The 19,141-nt window shown below is 40.1% G+C and overlaps 1 protein-coding gene across 4 annotated transcripts in view; it reads right to left on the reverse strand.

Annotated features, from left to right (window-relative positions):
- The window catches only part of GOLIM4 (golgi integral membrane protein 4), a 217,352-nt gene that overhangs the window by 97,495 nt on the left and 100,716 nt on the right, over positions 1-19,141 (reverse strand). For all 4 annotated transcript variants that reach the window (XM_073626155.1, XM_073626153.1, XM_073626154.1 and 1 more), the window contains exons 2-5: positions 15,631-15,705; positions 8,743-8,792; positions 4,245-4,298; positions 1,367-1,517 (exon numbers count right to left, since the gene is read on the reverse strand). In XM_073626155.1, coding sequence (XP_073482256.1) covers positions 1,367-1,517; positions 4,245-4,298; positions 8,743-8,792; positions 15,631-15,705 — 330 coding nt within the window. The remainder of the gene's footprint in view (positions 1-1,366; positions 1,518-4,244; positions 4,299-8,742; positions 8,793-15,630; positions 15,706-19,141) is intronic.

Here is a 19,141-nt window from a genome sequence, read left to right on the forward strand (position 1 = left end):
CGCCTCACGGAGAGGACGAACGGGGAGATGCTAATGTAAACAAGCATCTCCCCGTTCTGCCTAGTGACAGTGTCACTGATCTCTGCTCCCTGTGATCGGGAGCAGAGATCAGTGACGTGTCACATGTAGCCATGCCCCCCTCCACAGTTATTAACACTCCCCAGGACATACTTAACCCCTCCCTAGCCCCCTAGTGGTTAACCCCTTCACTGCCAGTGTCATTTACACAGGAATCAGTGCATTTGTATAGCACTGATTGCTGTATAAATGACAATGGTCCCAAAAATGTGTCAAAAATGTCCGATGTGTCCGCCATTATGTCGCAGTCACAATAAAAATCGCTGATCGCTGGCATTACTAGTAAAAAAAAATTAATAATAAAAATGCCATAAAACTATCCCCTATTTTTTAAACACTATAACTTTTGCGCAAACCAATCAATAAACGCTTATTGCGATTTTTTTTTTTTTTTTTTTTTTACCAAAAATATGTAGAAGAATACGTATCGGCCTAAACTGAGGAAAAAAATGTTTTTTTCTAAATATGTTTTGGGGATATTTATTATAGCAACAAGTAAAAAATAATGCATTTTTTTCAAAATTGTCGCTATTTTCTTGTTTATAGCGCAAAAAATAAAAACCACAGAGGCGATCAAATACCACCAAAAGAAAGCTCTATTTGTGGGGAAAAAAGGACGTCAATTTTGTTTGGGAGCCACGTCGTACGACTGCGCAATTGTCAGTTAAAGTGCTCTGGTCAGGAAGGGGGTAAATTCTTCCAGGGCTGAAGCGGTTAAATGTGAGGTGTCCGAGGCTCTTCCTATGTGCTGTCTAAGGCTAGCTGTGAATTCAGACAGGACATCTTCCTCCCTCCATGGCAGTCTGAAAACACAGCTAGCAAGGAGACGGCTGCGATGACAGACTGCATTTTTGTCTGTCTCCAACAGAGGGAACAGAACATATTGAATAAAAATGGAAATGAGACTGCTTCATTAATTGAGCAGTACAAATGGCAGTCCAGAGGTTGTGTTTGACTTGCCTTGCTTCACACTGCACTTTTTTTTAAGATACAGCTTGTCCTATTCAGTGCGGGTGAACTTCAAGCAACGAAAGACAAACACAGCCTTTTCTTACCAAAAGCCGCACTGTCCATTTAAATACAGCTGTATGCATTCAAACAGAAATTGCAACTTTGACTAGAATGCCCTTTGAAATGAACCCCTACTCTGAAAAATGTATAATGCCGATATGGCAGCAAAAATAATCTCGGTAGTATAAAGTCATTTTAAACCTTCAAACTTTCTGGTCTTTAGCAACTAGATAATACAGCAGTATATGTCACATAGACTTACAGTAATAGCACTCACCTTTTAGCTTTGATACTTCTTGTTCCTTATCCTGCTGCAGCTGTAAATATTTCTCTTTATGTTGACTAAAGGATTTTGTTAAATCCTCTCCTAATTTCTCGTGTTCTGTTTGCAGTTCTGTGTGCTTCTTCCTTAGTTCCTCATGTTGACTCTATGAAATTAAAAATCCATGAGCACAAAATCATAACTTAAACTGACAAAGGTGGATTTCAGATATGTGCCCCTTTGGACAACTTTTACCTTGCCTTTCCTATGACTGCCAATCTTTGTAGATGCACAGTTCCCAAAGCCTTGTAACTAATAAATTATTGCATCGTACAGGGTATACCGTTTTCTGCTTGAAATCCTTTAAAAGTGTAACATGTCAACACAGTGACAAAGGGTTCAGCCACCCCCCTGTGCAAATCCAGACTACATGCATATTGAAGATGCTGCAAAATCCAACGCTGTTACAAATTAAAGAAGAGTGCTGTCATGTTGGATTTAACAGAAGTGTACAGATATGCAGACCAAAAAAAAAAAAAGATAAAAAAGGAAGTCATGTGCCATGACTGCAATCACTGCTCTGCAAACTGAATTTTATGTAGCAACTGGATTACAAATCTCAAATACAAAATATATTTTTTAGCACCGACATTAAAATGAAATATTAAAGTGAACTTTCCATTTCCCAAGCATGCATATACAGCAGTGCCATCGTAATCTACTATATCAGCTATTTCAAATGCACTTTTCCTTTTCCCAAAACATGCAGCTAATTAGACTGAACTATCCTGTTACTAATAAACAAATATAATTTTTTTTGTCAAAGGTATGCAGCCCATACATTAGCTCGCCCATAAACGGATCAGATTTAGCTGAACCGACCAAATTCTGATCCATCTATGGGCAGGCTGAAGTTGATCTATCGCTTGACTTCGGTACAACCAGCCTGCTTTGTTTTTTTTTTTTTATACGATTACTGCTGCCGGCTATAGCCAGCAGCAGTATTCATTGAATTATGACTGTGGAGAAACCTCCCACTGTCAGAATACAATAGCGCAGTGTGAGCGATTTCCCCATCAACAATGAATGTACGGATCGGGGATTTGAGCAATTTTCTTTCCTTCAACCTGTGGTTGAAGGAAAGAAAATTTCTTAATGTATGGCCAGCCGTAATCAGTTTTTTTCAACCAGCAGGTTGAAAAAGACTAGGTTTCAATGTGTGGATGGGGGAATCCTCTCTGCTGAGTTATTGTATTCTGACTGCAGGGAGACTTCCCCGCTATCAGAGTGCTCTAATCAGCACTGCAGGCTATAGCCTGCAGTGCTGATCATGTGGACATTTTCCAACAAGCTGGTTAAACAGAAGTCGATTGGTTCATCAACTTATGCTTAAAGTGGATGTAAACCCAATGTCATCCTTTCTAAACTACTGCCATAGGGGTTATCTATAAGGATATACATGCCTCTTACATGTATCTTTACCTGTCAAATGTCTCCCCTCTGTCTGTTATGAAACCCAAAAAACTGCATATTCTGTGGGTGGGTCTGTTGTCTGGAGCTCGGTGGGTGGAGTCGTGATGTCAGTAGACTCCCCGCCCACCTCTACACTCCCCTTGTCAATATGCATTTTCTCCTGTGTATTTCTTACACTGAACTTCTGCTATGATCTCTAACATCCAGTGAAAAGACAGGAAAGTAACCACATGACTTCAGCATGCCAAATCATGCTGAGGTGTGGAACAGCCAATCCTTGCAGAGCTGCTGAAGAAAGGAGTGGGGGTGGGAATTAAAAAATAATGCATGAGATGTAAATCACCTGTCACAGCAAGGGGGAGGATTTGACAAAAGTTTTTCTCTGTTTGTCAAGTTTTATCTCACTGAACAATAAAAGAGGATTGCTCAGAGATGGGTTAACTCTTTGTGGCAAGACTGGGCTCAAATAATAGGAAATCTTCTACTCGACATTATGACATTAAAAAAAAAAAAAATTTCGGGTTTACATCCACTTTAACCACAGTGCCTATACATGGATCGAAATCTGTCTGGTCCCTGCTGACCCAGGCAAATTTCAATCCATATATAGTCAAGTTCTTGTCTCTTTCTAACCACTCCCCCTAGCTGCTGATGTATGCAGACAATGACATGTAACTGTCACAGGAAAAGCAGAAGTGTGTTTGGTGTGCAGGCTGTGACTGACGGCCCGGTTTCAACTTCTCCATGCTGTGCAAAAGCCAATATGGCAGTACTAAATAGGGGCTTGACTGGATCCTAGGGGACTTCCTTGGGCCTAGCTGTCTTCACTTATGAATATTTAGTCAACTGACCTAGAACAAGCACGCAGATGAGGTGTTCTGCCTTTTGATAGACTTCATCATCTGCATGGGGTCAGTCACTCAGAGAGTAAGACCGACCATATACGGAGCCAATTTCTTTCCTGCAACCACTCGCTTGATTTCTCCATCAACACAGAAAGTGTTGATGCTGCAATCCCTCCTGCCGGACCATTGTCCCCACCGGGAGAAGACAGCGATTATTGCTAGCGGCTATAGCAGCCACTAACGATAGTCACAGGTAAAACCCAGCAAGCTGGTTGCACCAAAGTTGATCAGTCGATCAACTTGGTACATTCAGTCTGCCCATACACAGTTTGAGATTCGAACCATGTATGGCCTGCCTGATGAAACCAGAGCGTGTTAGATAACAAGCATTTCCAGAAAAAGGTCAGCAATAGCAGACAGTTGATTTCACCCACCCAACTTTCCTGGAAAAAAAAATTATTCAAATTTACCATATCCAAAGTATTCTGCTTTGTTATGATTACCTAAAACACACTAGTTATGGTGCAAACTGGATTTAAAATGCGTGATAAAAAAAATAAATAAAAAAAACTTACCTTTAACATTTGATGCTGTACACTGAGTGCATTGTATCTAGTATTTGAGTCTTGCTAAAAATATAAAGATAAAAACACTGAGCGCACTCCAGCAAAAATATATATTACAAAGTATAACAAATGTAAACACCATTTACAACTTGTGCCTGGATAGGAAAAACTTGGTAAAGAATAAATCACACACATAATAATTAGGGAAAGTACTGTATGTCAGAAACAATTCTTTCTGAAGAACTAACATTCTCCAGCATGATGAAAGAATATGCTATGCTTTAAGTCTGCTACGTGGCATACAAATTGGCAACAAATCAGAAGGGAAAAAATAAAAAAAGTGTACCAAGAGGGACAGACCGACCAAGCATGCAAATGCATGCTAATCCATGCAAAGTTTACAAACTTGGGTCTATTGAAAAAGGAAGTATAAGACGCACAGACGATGTGTGACGTGTAGTAGCCGACAGCAACCAATCACTTTTAGGTTACTGCAGTAAGATCAATTGATTCCTGAGCAGTGTTGCCAACCTATCAGATTGAAATTTACTGACATGACACCCAAAAATCCTTGGCACAGCCAAGTTTTTACTGGTATTTCCAAAAGTTCAAAAATTACAGTTTTAAGTGCAAATTTTAGTATTTAGGCTACAAACAAGTACAATATGCAATTAGCAATGGGATTTAAGGTAGATATTAGGGCAAAAAACATATTTCTTATTTTATTTTCGATGTAGTAAGTAGCTCAGGGACAAGACTCAGGAGGGCAAGAAATTTGAATAGGAAGGCACACACACACATGAAGTTGACTCTTGGTCCCTTCAGTTCACTCCAGTCTAAACAGCACTGACAGTCCCGCTCCTGACCTGCCCTGCCCTGCTCCTGTCCTGCAGACCAACACACGAGGCTCTGGCCGCTCTGCTTGGCTCCCTTGCACCATGACATCACAAGACACACTCGGGCACAGCCTCCACCAGAGCTGCCCGAACTGTAGCAGGCACTCAGGTGGTCTTGGCTGGCTCTGGACCGAGCCAAACATCACAGCCATACTTTTTACTAGCAACTTTTTCCTTTTACTGGCAGGACAAAATTGCCTGTTTTTTACTGGCTGAAAGTAAAAATACTGACGGGTTGGCAACACTGTTCCTGAGTGTTACAGCACTTTGCTATATTGAGCAAGCCCAGTGGTATTGTTTCAAAAGCAAAAAGAATAGGCGAAGGGCACTGGAAAGTGCAGGTACAACAATTTACTGACAATAATAAAAGACAAAAATTACACTTACAAGAGTTGAGAGTTGTAATCACAGAGCAAGATTTATAGTGTCAATGCAGACTTGGCTCACTTTCAATTATCGCTGCTGTTATTATGATCAAATATGCAAAGAAAAAAAAAAAGCCGGCATCCAGGGAAGAGGAAAAAAGCTGACCAACAATGCAATAATGGAACACCTGGATCAGCTGCATCGTGTACTCCATACAACTGCATCAACTCAGACACCTGGATATATTCTGCCTGTCCAGGCCAGTCCCTCCCACCCACATTTGATCTGTGCTTATATTTCTGCCAATAAATCCACCTAGCCATCGGAGTGAATAGAGTTAATTTAATAAAGGCAAATAGACAGTGCACTTTGCAAAGTGCATTTGCACTCTGCAAGAGCAGTTGCTCCAGAGCAGAAGGTCTGCTGACTTCCATCATTCAATCATGAGCAAGCAAAAATGCATTTTTTTTTCCCTGGCATGATTAGGTATTCTTTGCAAAGGAAAGCTTTTAGGGCTACGATTATTTTCATAATCGATTACTTGGCCGATTATTGTTTTGATTAATTATTTGGTTAATAACCCTAAAAAAAGTGTGGTGTATAAAATTTAGTTAATATGTAAAGTAAAAAAGGGCACTTTATTCTTAAATACCTCAGTGGTAAAGATAAATAACCAACTATATGGTTAGGGAGCAAAATCTCGAATCCACTCTGAGAATAATAGACAGAAGAGATATACTGTATGTACTATTAGAGGTTGAATCTGGTAAATATCAACAGACTCAGAGATCTTTTTTTTTTTTATTTAAAGAAAAAAAAAGTTTTGCAGATTTTCAAACAGAACTGCAATATATTATATGCTGGCCATAAAAAAACAATGTCTTCCTTCAAAAAAAAAAAAAACGTAATTTTAAGAACGTTCTTCTATTTTCTAATCGTTAGTGGGGTCAAATCGGCGTTTGCTTTCAACCACAGTGATGGGAAAATTTAGAAATAATCCAAAACTTCTTGGTAAAAGGAATTTTCAGACAGTGTATGTGGTTTTTCAGAAATTACATTCTATGCATTAAGGTGAAAAACTTCTGTCATTGACCAGCCCCCCTCCGTTTTACTCACTTGAGCCCCGTAATTCCCACGCCGGAGATGTACTCACCTTCTCTGCCCATTGTCTCAGCTCTTGATTGGATAGATAGCAGCGCAGCCATTGGCTCCCACTGATGTCAATCAAATCCAATGGCGTCAGGGGGCGGGGCCGAGTCCAGCATTCTGTGTCTATGGACGCAAATGCTTGACTCGGGAGCACGCCTGCACAGGGACCCCCAAGGAGAGCGCTTTTCCTAGGTGGTTTGCCAATGTGGGGAGGAGCCGCAAGCGCCATTGGGGGACCCCAGAAGACAAGGATGTCTGCACAGTGGAGGTAAGTATGGTATGTTTGTTATAAAAAAAAAACACGAGGGTTTAGTAACCCTTTAAAGTCTTGGGTTTTTTTTAGTTAAAAATAACAAACATGTTATACTTACCTGCTCTGTGTAATGGTTTTGCACGGAGCAGCCTGGATCCTCCTCTCCTCGGGTCCCCCACTGACACTTCTTTCTCCTCCTGCCTTCAGAGTGTCCCAATAGCAAGCTGCAAAGTATAGTATAGAGTGCCCCAATAGCAAGGTAAAGAAAACGTCTGCCTTTAGAACCACCCATTTCCTGCCCAGGACTACATGTCCCATGAGGCATTGCTTCTCACACATTCACAAGTTCTCAAGCACTTACTGACATGTATAGATGGTGTACTGAGCTGTATGTGCGCTGCACTGTAATACCTGATATGTAAAAAAATAATGCATTCTGTATGCAAGCCAACTAATCAGCTGGCTGATAATAGTAATAGAATAGAATAGTAATAGAAAATAGTAATAGATTAGTTTCATAATCGATTGGTTGTTTCGGCCCTAAAAGCTTTATTTCATTCACTAAGCTCTGGAGAAACTGCACTTTGCAAAGTGCACAGTCTATTTGCCTTTAGTACATCAACCCCATTATCTCCTGGCTGCAGCTTCTCCCAAAAATCACACGTTAGGTAAGACAAGCTGACAAATAATTTATAATAATGTGAACACAGTACAACACAAAAAGGCTATTTCACGGTTGATAGTGGCACCACAGAATATAAAATCCACATGAATAACTCCACGTTTGTTGCAATTTCATGATAGGTTATGCGTCAATTATCCAGGGTCAAGTGTTCCATGTGCTGAATGTTCACAGGAATGACTGCTGTGGGCTGGGAACCACCATGGTTGGTATCCTTACTCATGGTTGTTACACCATTCAAATGTCTTACTGCGGCTGAGCCTCTCATCACCGTACAGAGCTTGAAGTCTTCTGTAGAAATCAGTAGATTTTACACCTTTATTGACAAGAAACTTCATCACCACACGCTGTTCCATGCACACACTAACACTGTGGTCGGTCATCTTGATTAATGGTCTCTGGACTGGCCTGCGACATGTGCGCTGCCTATCAGTAATAGGACACACTTACTACTGCATGTAGTGCCACAATGCCAGTATCCCTTTTTATACCTGTAAAATTAAAAGTCCCAGTTTGACTTGAATGCCCCTCGTATATAGAATGTATTTGTCCCAGAGCAGCATTGTTAGGGATATTTTTATTATTATGGCGATAATTGAGAATTTTGTTGCTTTCATCCACAAATATTTCCTGGTCTGATGCAATTTAGTAAAAAAATGAGGGAGGAAAACTTTTCCAGTGGTAATGGAGGTCATTTTCATCTATTTACATGCTAGATTCAATTTGGTCATTTTGTTACTGTAATCTAGGAAACACATTTGGTGAAAGCTGACTAAAGTCCACCAATTTGCCTAGTAATGGACCAGTCTTGTAACTCGGTACTCTTGCTTGCGCAGTCATTAAATTCATTAGACTTTTCTTTTGTTTTATCTAATGGTTTATTACTAGATGTTCGTCATTCTACTGTATGTACTATTAAAATGAATATATATATGGGTTATATTCCTAAACAGCTTTAATACATCTTCGAAAACGTATAAGTTCATATCACTTTGTAAGTTTGGGTAAATTAGTGGGTCTGCCAAATTGTGATTTCAAGTTCCCCACTATATGACAAACAATGCAATAAACATACTCATTGCCGTGATAATCACAGTACAATTAAAATCTTCCTTGTCTACAAGTTTGATACCAATAACATGCATATTTTAGTCTACTTACTCTTCCTTTATTCAGTGTTTCTTGGGCTTCAAGTTTATAAACAAGATGATCTAGGAACAAAATAAAAATAAATGATAAGCATATTTTAAATATGAATTCCATAGATCTGCAAAATCAAAAAACATCTTTGGAATCCTTCAGTAAACTGAAGGCCATCTCCACTCCAAGTTTAGTTTGCAATTTTAGTTATATGTTGAATAAGGGGAAAATGTGACTGACCTTTTCTTAACAGAAGTACAGTATGCATTCACAAAAAGTGTGACAGATACACAGATTCTCTTGGCGTTAGCCTTTAATACAGGCAAAAGTTATTTTTAGTATAACATTCTGATCTAAAGACAGTTTGAAGAAAGCTGGCAGTTAGACTATTTTTCAGAAGGTCCGGTAACAGCTTCAGAGCCATATTCTTTCTCTCAAACTTTAAATTTGTCAGTAAACTGGCATTCTGAGTTTGGGATGTGTGTCTGTACTTGCCACATAATAACAGATTGGACTTTACTATGGCATTCTAGTCATGACATGAGTTTTCCTTTCAAAACGCATGCAGCCAGGATTGAATGGAAAATGCAGCACTTGGAAAAATAGAGTGCCTTTGGGCTGTTTTACTTGCAGTTCAAACACACTGTCAAGTGGTTCTAAAGACAGAAGGATAATGCATTCTATTCATTAAGGTAAAAAACCTTCTATGTGCAGCTTCCCCAGCCCCCACTTACACTTTCCTGAACCCAATCTGAATTCAGCGCTGTGCACAAGAGCAGCATCGGTGCTCCTTCTCTCTCTCGCTTTCCTCACTTTGCTCAGACACAGCAGCTGAAGCCATGGGCTCTGGCTACTGTCAATCACAGCTAGTAAGGAGGGAATGGGGGGGGGGGGCAAGCTGCACTGTGTGTGTTAATGGACACACCGAGTGTAGATCAGGAGCAAGCGACTTGCTATGGGGGCACTCTGCAGGTGGGGGGAGCCAGAAGCACCAGCGGAGGGGGGGGACAGAAAAGAGGAGGATTGGGCTACTCTCTGCAAAACCATAACAAAGAACAGGCAAGTATACCATGTTTGTTTTTTTTGTTTTTTTTTAACTTTACAAAGCACTTTAATAGGGCATACTATCCAAACAAGAGCAAAGTAGTTCAAATGCAGCCGCTGAATGGTCGTATGTATTAAAGTCAATTGTAATTTGCTGACATGCATTTGGCACATATTCTAAACACATGCCAAAATGCAGGAAAAAAAATGCTTGCTGACATGAACCCTTATACTCTGTTAGAAACACAGTAATGGCTATAACTCATTTTACTGGACACTTGCGCAACCTATTTCAGCTTCAGTTGTTGCCCATAATAAAATGTACTTTAGTTTCATTACAGCACATGTTAATTTTCTTTCCACCATTAGATGGCAGCAATAAAGCACATACTACTTTTATCAGACTTATAGAAATTTCCCAAAAAAAAAAAAAAAAAAAAAGACTGACTAGTATGTGAACTTGAAAATGTTGGGTGTGTGACGTTTTCAGCACTTTTAAAACATTGTCTGCTACAGCTTTGTGACAACACAAATAAAATCCACATCCTTCAAGCTGATAAGACAAAATGCAATTTCACAGTTTATTGGTCAGAAGCTAAATAATTAATTGCTTGAGATTATTCATTTGCATAGAAAATGCACAGCTAAATTTGCATTTTCACTGTATATATCCAGAAACTTGCGCTGACCAAAGCAAAATGTGCACCTGGATTATTAAAGCAATTATCTCATACTGAGTGTGGCCAGGACCTGCTCAGCCTTTGTGGCTCATTAAATTGGTTATTTTTTGTTGCAAAGATGCTATTTAGCACAATACTAGCCACTTTCTCGTTAATTAAAGTCCAGAGATCCCTGCTTAACAAGAAAACAAAAAAAAAAAAAAAAAAAAAAGTTTTAAAAGATGCAAGAAGGGCATTGTTTATTAGGTGTGGATTGAGCACATGGGCAATTTTCAGAGGCTTATTAAAGCTACTAAATTGATTGATCTTTGCTTCTGTTGCATTACTTTTATTTTCATGTCTCGCAATCCTGACCTGAATGGGAACAAGGGGTTCAGCAATTGCTCATGTATGAGATTGTTGAGCATTTTTTGCTATTCAGTTATATCCCTGCAAGATTAAATTCATGAGACTTAAAACAGAAGTATGTTTATTTTTTCCCCCATTTATACTTACCTAGGTGGATGCAGCACGTGTCCGATGCTGCATCTGTCCCCAGCGTCTCTGCACTGAGAATCGATCCACCGAACATCGCCGATGGCTTGGTTCTCACAGATCCCCAAGAGGAGAGCTGATGCCTGTCAGTCAGCGTCTCTCCTCTCTGCTGCTCTATGCTCATTGGAGCACTGAGCTATGGAAGGGCAGGAAGTGGCCGTCTCAGGGTCTCAGCAGCTAACTGAGACAGGCACCAGTCCAGGCAGCTGCGGATCCAGACTTCATTGTCGTGATGACGTTGTGCCTGGACTGATTCCAGTGATGTCAGCAGAGGCAGACTTCAGACCGTTCTCTGTTGGAACCGGGTTACAAGAGTGCAAAAAAAATTGCACTCCTGTGACCCCTAGGAGAAGCCCAGCCAAACAAGCTCAGGCTGGACTTCTCCTTCAATTCATAATATTTACATTGCAATCTCCTGTATAAGCACAGATTTTTAGATAATTTTTTTGGTCTGATATTAAAAACGACCTGTTTAGCCTTAGCCTAAAACTTCTGATACACACATTCCTGATACCAGTTAAAGTGGTTGTAAACCCTCTATTTCAACTTCAGCTCATTATAATCTGCATCGCTGCCTGTGAATGTCACTTACTGTAACAGTTTCCTCACAATCCATCCTGCAATCTTTAATGATGTCACCGGCGCATGTCCAGTCCGTAGCGTCTTTAACGGCACACTATGTGTGCCGTTTCACTATCCACAGCATGTCAGCTTATTTCCTTTCACTCTGAATGGCACAGGAAAGGAAGCCTCGCGATACTGTGCCCTCCTCCACGCCTTCCTGGATAGAGGCTTGGTTTACACGCAACCGCGATCGCACAAGTGTGAGATTAACACAGGGAAGCAAAGGAAGGGCGGAAATGATGTCCACACAAGAGCCAGCAATCAATAGTAAAGATGGCGCGGCCGATTCCCCAAAGAAGATAAAACTTATAAAAGCAAAAAAAGGTATTTCCAAACCTCGTTTTAGTGACATTTTGGCATGTAAGACTTCTATATACATTACTGCATTATAATTTTTTTAAAAAAAGGAAAACAATCTGGGGTTTACTTACTCTTTAAGCACTCCAAGAAACTTACTGCATTAACAGTGCACAGAGCCGAATAGTGTAAGTGTTCACTAAGATTCAGATCAATGCTGAGTTGAAGAGAAAGCAAACTTTTCTATACTGAGCACTTTGCATACAATACCGGAGGATATACAGAACAGGCTATTGCAGAATTCATGCAGTATTTGCAGTTCTCTTCTCCGCTAAGCAACATTAGCTGCCCTTCTGATACTTCAAAACCTGAATTTGCACAGACAGCACAATGTTAACATAAAATGGTTCTAAAGGCTTAAGGTTTTTTTTTTTTTTTACCTTAACGCAGTCTTTGCATTAAGGTAAAGTACCTTCTGTAAATAGGATTCCCCTAAGCCCCCCATTATACTTTCCTGACCCCACCCATGATCTGTGTCTGAGAGCAGTGGTTCTCTCCGCTCACTCCCACCTCACAGGACAGAGAGGAAGCAGTGGCAGCTATTAACTCCTGCTGTTGTCAATCAAATTCAGTGATGACAGAGTGGGGAGTGGGGCCGAGCCATGGTGTCTGGTCTATGGACACAGGCAGCGTGGCTTGGGATCGAGCCCGTGTGAGTGACCCCAAAGAAAGTAGATTCCTATCCAGTGGAGGAGCCAGGATCACTGGTCAGGACTGCTCTGTGCAAAACCATTGCACAGAGCAGGTAAGTATGAAATGTCTGATGTAAAAAAATAAAATAAAATAAAAAAAAAAAAAAAAAAAAAGCTTAAGGCCTCATGCACACTGGATGTTATAAAAACGTAGAATGCTGCATTAAAAAAGCGAGTTTTGCCGCAGTTGCGGCTTTTAGCAAAACTATACTCCTACAAAAGCTTGAGGCTCATAAATGCCGGATAGCCGTGTTTTGCTTCATTTTACCGTGTTTTTCAGCGTTAGAGCATTTTTACAGCTGAAAAACTCCTGTTCAGACACAGTAGTTCTGGGGTTTTTTTTTCCAGCCAGAAAACGCCCCTGCTAAAAAATGCTGATAAAAGCCTATGTGTGCATGGACACATAAGATAATATGCTGGGGAGTTTACTGGCTGTAGAAAAAAATGCCTGACGCCCAAAACAGCAGCTGTAAAAATGTTCAGTGTGCATGAGTCCATCCCCAGGCTCCCCCAAATCAAGAGGCTAAGATGCTGGTGGTCTCTATGCATATTTCTAAAGGATTGATTGAGGAGTTGTTCTTTTAAATTTAGATTTTTCACTATCAATTCGATCTATCCAAATTTCACTAGGAATATTTGGGCTGTGTAGGGGTTGAAAAAAGATCAGTGGAACTAACTTAAGACTTGCTTCTTCCAAACAAAAAATGGAACAGCCCATGGCGCTCAATGGGCTCAGGGACTCGATTAGTCACCCAGAGATTTTATTAGGTCCTCAGGTTGTTGTTCTTCTCTTATTTAGCAGCATATTAGTTGTCCACTTGTCAACTAGTTGTCCATTTGTCCACTTCTGAGACTTGCTGACTTTGTTTTGGTGTAGAAGTTTGGGTGCCAGAAATTTCAGAAAGCACTAAGGCCCCTTTCACACAGGCGGATAGAATTTAGCTTTTAGATCAAGTTATCTACCGCAGCTAAACTCACACAATGCTTTCCTATGGCCCCATTCACACACTGCATTTAGCAACAGTTTCGTTACATGGGGTTTGGTGCGGATAGAAAAAATACATTTGACTGTGTCCAGGAACGATTTATTGCAGCTATCTGCACATAACTGCAGGTAATCATAGTGTACCATTTCTCCAGCGGATAGCAGCGTCAACAAGGAAAGAAAAACAACAGGAAGCACATCTGAAATGGCAAGAATGTTCCAACACAGCTAAACGCAGCCAAATGTAAACGCACGTAAACGCAGCTAATCGCAATGTACAAGTAAACACTGTGCCAGGATTCCCTGAATTTCAAAATACACCCTGGTTGAGGTCTTTGCTGACGAAACGCGTAGGGTTAATACGCTGGCTCTAGCCACCTCAAACTGCAGTTTTTATTGTTCAATTGAACTGTATTTACCTAATATTCATTTGTTTGGATATTTTTATTTAAAATAAATTCCATCATCCGGATTTATACTATGTGGAGGCTTTTTTTCTTTTTTTGAACCCTACATAATATCACCATCTGGAGGGGATATATCTTGGAGTACCGTGCTCAGAACCAGCTATGGTTTGGAATTTTACCCATTTCCACTGGCCTCTGGGAGTCCTTACCGGCATACAGAGGAGAGGATTGAATGGTCTATCCTGGGAACCTGACCCTACATCGCCGGATTTATGCTTGATAGATCCACTGCTGTATGGTGAGTTGGGTCCACTACTTCGGGTAAGAGTACCTTTTTCTCTACCCCATTCCTGGAGGGTGAAGGCACTCCTGGGTATATCTATCCACCGGTCATTGTATTTATTTCAGAGACTGTTAGATATCTGTAACAGCAGTGTGTTTTTCTCACATGCCACAGCTCACTTTGGATACCTCAACTATATGGACTATCACGTTTGCAGTCTCAACTACAATTGGAATTAGCATTACACTTGTTGTTCCATATGTTTTTTGGTTACACATGTGTCTGTCTTTCCTAAACATTTACACAGGATTGTGTGATCATTCAGGGCATCACATTTACGTTGGATGTCTGATTTTTGTTTTATTTGTTAGAACATTTTGCACATGATATTGTTGATGTCTGATTTTTGGATTTATTTGTTTGAATATATGCATATGATACTCTGATTCTAACCAGTCACTTATATCACCTCACTTTTGTTAGCAATTTTTTGGTGTTTGCGACTTCTTTCGACTCATCATCGCACGAGGCCTGCCGTATATAATTACTGTGTGACATTCATATGTTGTGCTGTTTATTATGAGATACTATTTTTTCACATTACTAGTCTTCCTATAGTTTAAATTATAATTTAAAATATACATTTCCTTGCTAGGTTTACTCACCTGGCATACCTCTAGCGCTACACTTTTTACTCACACGTGCTTTTAACAGCGGCAAAACAGCCGCCCATGTAAAAGGGGCCTAATGCGTTGAAAACACATGCTATACAATTGTCACACATAAGAAATTTATCACAGTCTAAAATGGCAATTGCTGCAAAAGAGCATTTACCCTAAACACCTAAACCTTTCTGTAACTCTAAACCTAACCACTATATATAACCATTAACCTGATCCTAATCCCTAAATTCAAGCTAACCCCATTAATCCAGGCCTAACCCTCAGGCAAAATTTGTACTTTTGTACTAAGATGGAAAATGCATATAAATGGTGAAAAGCTACACACCAAAAATTCTGTGATCTGTATCTTAGGATCTCACAAATATACCTAATGTAATTGTCACATCGAATAAGCTTGGGAGAAATTCTGGGTCCCCATCAGCAAATTATTCACCTGTTATCAGAACTGTCCGAACACTCATGTTCCATTAAAAATGATGAGCGATTTGTACAACAACAACTGGCTCATGCCTCAATAGTACTGGTGTTCCTAAGCTGTACACATTCTATCTCTGAGAGGGTATGTAAGAAACACATGGGTCAAACACAATAAACACAATAAACCGCACGGTTTCACTTACCTTCTCTTGCTTTTTTCAGTTCAAGTCTTTCCTTTTGTAAAGATTTTTCTAGCCGTGATCTGTGCTCATAGACCACTAGAAAAGAAAATTTCAATTCTTGTCATGCTTGTAAGACAAAGTATAAGTTGGCTACTGACATAAAAAAAGATTTTCTGAATGCAAGCAAGATGTTTCTAATAAAAGAAAAACTTTAAGGATGGTGGAACAATTTTAAGCTTTTCATACAGTTTTATAAATAAGTACATTATATACTTGTGTGTGTACATTTCTTTGCGCGATACTGAACACTGTAAGCAGTAGTATTAAAGGAAAGCAGGGTGGATATAAATCGATGGTTTAAAAAAAAAAAAAAATTATTTAAAACAATTTTTTTGATTTTTATTACATTTATTTTATTAAAATGCTTTTGGAGTAAAAAATCTAAAGATAGGTTTGTATTTATGATACATTAATAATTTAGTTTATTCAGCATGAAATGTTGAGCTTAGTTGTACAGCATGAGGCTGTATATTCTGAAATATTTACATTTTTGGTAAACTCATTCAATGAATCCAAGCTCTGCAAGCTGAGATAACATGGACTGCATTGATGCATTCACACAATTTAACCATAAGGTAAAACAAAGTTCAGGAATATTCCTTTATCCCATTGTTTTGCAAATCTATGTACACTACAAACTGTATGATTGAATCGGTTCTGATATCTCTGTTTTGCTAACCCGACAGCTTATTATTCTAAATAGGAAACCTTCAATTTGTTTGCAAATATTAAAGATGTTAACTACCATCAAGAATGAGTCCTTATATTTAAAGAGCACCTGTCATTTCAGATCCATCGTGGCAGAGCCTGTTAGCGGGCATCCACTCACCTGCAGCCGCCACGTCCCTTACTTTTGTTGTGTCACTGCCTTATCACCAGCCGTCCCATTAAAGTGAAAGGGACTGTCGGTGAGTCAACAGCGGTTCAGAGGAGGAGAGGACAGATGCTCTTTAAAAATTATAATTTGAATCGAGTTGATTTAAGTCAAGCCATTTTAATAGTGATTTAAATCATGATTTAAATTGTGATTGAAATCAACTTGATTTAAATCAAACCCACCCTAAAGGAAAGACAAAGAAAAAAAAAAAAAAAAAAGACACGGAATGTTCCACTTGCTACCTGGATAACAGACTATATAATATTCATATTTAATGTTCATTAATATTTCATATTTACTGAACTGAAAAAATTGAATTATTTTTGTTAGTCCTGATTGCAATAAAAAATATAAATATGTATAAAAACTACCACACAATCTCATCTCATTCTCTCACCTCTCTGAAGAAAACCATTTTCTCTGTATAAACATTCAGATTCTAAATGAATACACCAAGCCACAAGCACATTTATTTCTAACAAGCATTACTCTTAATACAAAAACAGGTGCCCAAACTAGCATGAATGTGAATTAAATGGTAAAAGGGAAACTATATAAATATTTTTTAACACAATTCCAATTTTTCCAGCCTAAACAGTGCTATGGGGGGGGTTGATGATCAGTAAGGCAATTCCAGAGATAGACTGTATTTTCCAGCCTGTCCATTTACTGTAACATTTGATAGGATAGTAATTGACAGAAAAAGTCATTCCCCCCATACACTAGTCAAGCTTGTGGTTTTTTTTTTAGATGAGCGGTTGTGCACCCCAAAGCTCAAACATGCGCACGCGCGTGTGTGTATAATATATATTTATATAAAAAATATATAAAACTTTAAATTAGGTGTGCACCCCCTGAGGCTCACTGAGACCTGCGTACATCCTGTCATGCAGAGACAATTATTTTCTCTCTTCTTCTTCTAAGCCCAGAGTAGTATAAATTGCTTTTAACAGGCCATCTACCTGTTCTAAAGACAGCTTGTATTTAGAAGGTGTATTCTCCATTCCTTTGTGAATTCCTCCTCCTCCTCATCAGATTCTTCCTTAGAAAGAGAGGGAGAATGTCCCTCTTGGGTAAGAGGACCTGCTTCAGCCTCCACCACCGGGACTAAAACTGAGCCCTGAGAGGATTGTGAGGTAGATGGCTGATCTAGGGATGGATTTACCAATGAAGAGCGAATCAGATCGCTGCATGCGGAAGAAGCTTCCTCTTTAACAAGAGTGTCAATGCATATCTGACATGAAGTTTTCTTCCAAACTTCAGGTAGCTTTGCATGAAGGGCACTTCCTTTTAGCCACCGGGTCAGAACTCTTGGCCTGCCGTGATAAAAAAGGAACACAAAACAATCCCAGTGAGACAACCTGAACCTTTCAAAATACTCACCGCAGGTGGACAGTGAGAACCAACAGCTGCCTCATGTGCCCAGACAGGCCCCTGGCACCGGGGGGGGATACTAGAGAGAGAGAGACCACATAGTAAAATAGGGCAGTATCACATCTGCCCCTTACCTGGGTCTTGCTGGTGCCTGTCCCACTTGCTGCCGCCATCAAATCCATCGTGGTGCACTGTCTGTGGCTAGGATGCCGGATCCGCCATATACACACCAGCTCCGTTTCTCCCTTCTCCCCCTGTGCCGTGCGCCTGCTCCGTAGATACCACCCCCTTCCGGATATCTCACTTCTGGCAGATGCAGTCCCTGACTGGCAGTCCAAAGATGGTGGCGGCGTTTCGGAGAGGTGGGCGGATTTTGCAAAAAAGGAAAAATGATGTCCGTTCCACCTCGCTGACGCTCAGGACTGGCGCCTGCAGCAGTACCGGCTCTCCCTGAGCACCTAAAGAGGGAGAAGGGGCCCATCCAGCAGAACTCTGTGGAATGGGAGGAACAAGCTCTCTGAGGTAAGAAAAACGGTGGAGCAGGAAGCCTGGACTTTCATGACAGTACCTAAGAGTGTCTGACTACCCACTAGGTGTTCCCTGTCGAAGGAAACACAAAAACTGGCAACATGTGGAAAGGAGCCTCCTTTTAAAGTTTGGTGGAAGGTGTGTTTTCTGTTGGCAAGTGGGAGGAGCCAGTCTCTCAGGTGCTGTCCTGAAAGACGTTAAGGGAAATACACCTTTTCCTTGCTATGATGATCAGCATATTAAATCATTTACATCAGTCCTTGGCCTAATGGAGGCTGCAATGTCATGTCCCTCGCTCACACACACACCAACAATGAATGTAGCTGCACAACTACAGATCTTAATGGTCAATCAGCTGCAGATATTTTTAGGGTGTCTACAGATGTGAGATGATCTAGGATGTAAATGTGAAATGTCTCATCCCATCATCCCTTTTGATGTGCTGGCTACAAGATCAGCAAATCTTTAAAGTAAATGTATGCCTCTTTTACATATTTCTACTGCAGAGGCTACTAACTGCCAAATTTAAAGCTAAACCTTGTTAAATAACATACATCCAGAATGTATGAAACTATGCATTTAGTAAAGAAGTATCTGCCAAATAAAGAACTGATGATCAGGCAGAGCCAGGTAATAAAGAACTCTACCAGAATGGGGGCCCCACCTCCTAGGAACAAAGCAAGCGACTAATGA

This window comes from Aquarana catesbeiana, linkage group LG04 (assembly GCF_042186555.1).
Source record: "Aquarana catesbeiana isolate 2022-GZ linkage group LG04, ASM4218655v1, whole genome shotgun sequence".
NCBI classification, from domain to species: Eukaryota; Metazoa; Chordata; class Amphibia; order Anura; family Ranidae; genus Aquarana; species Aquarana catesbeiana.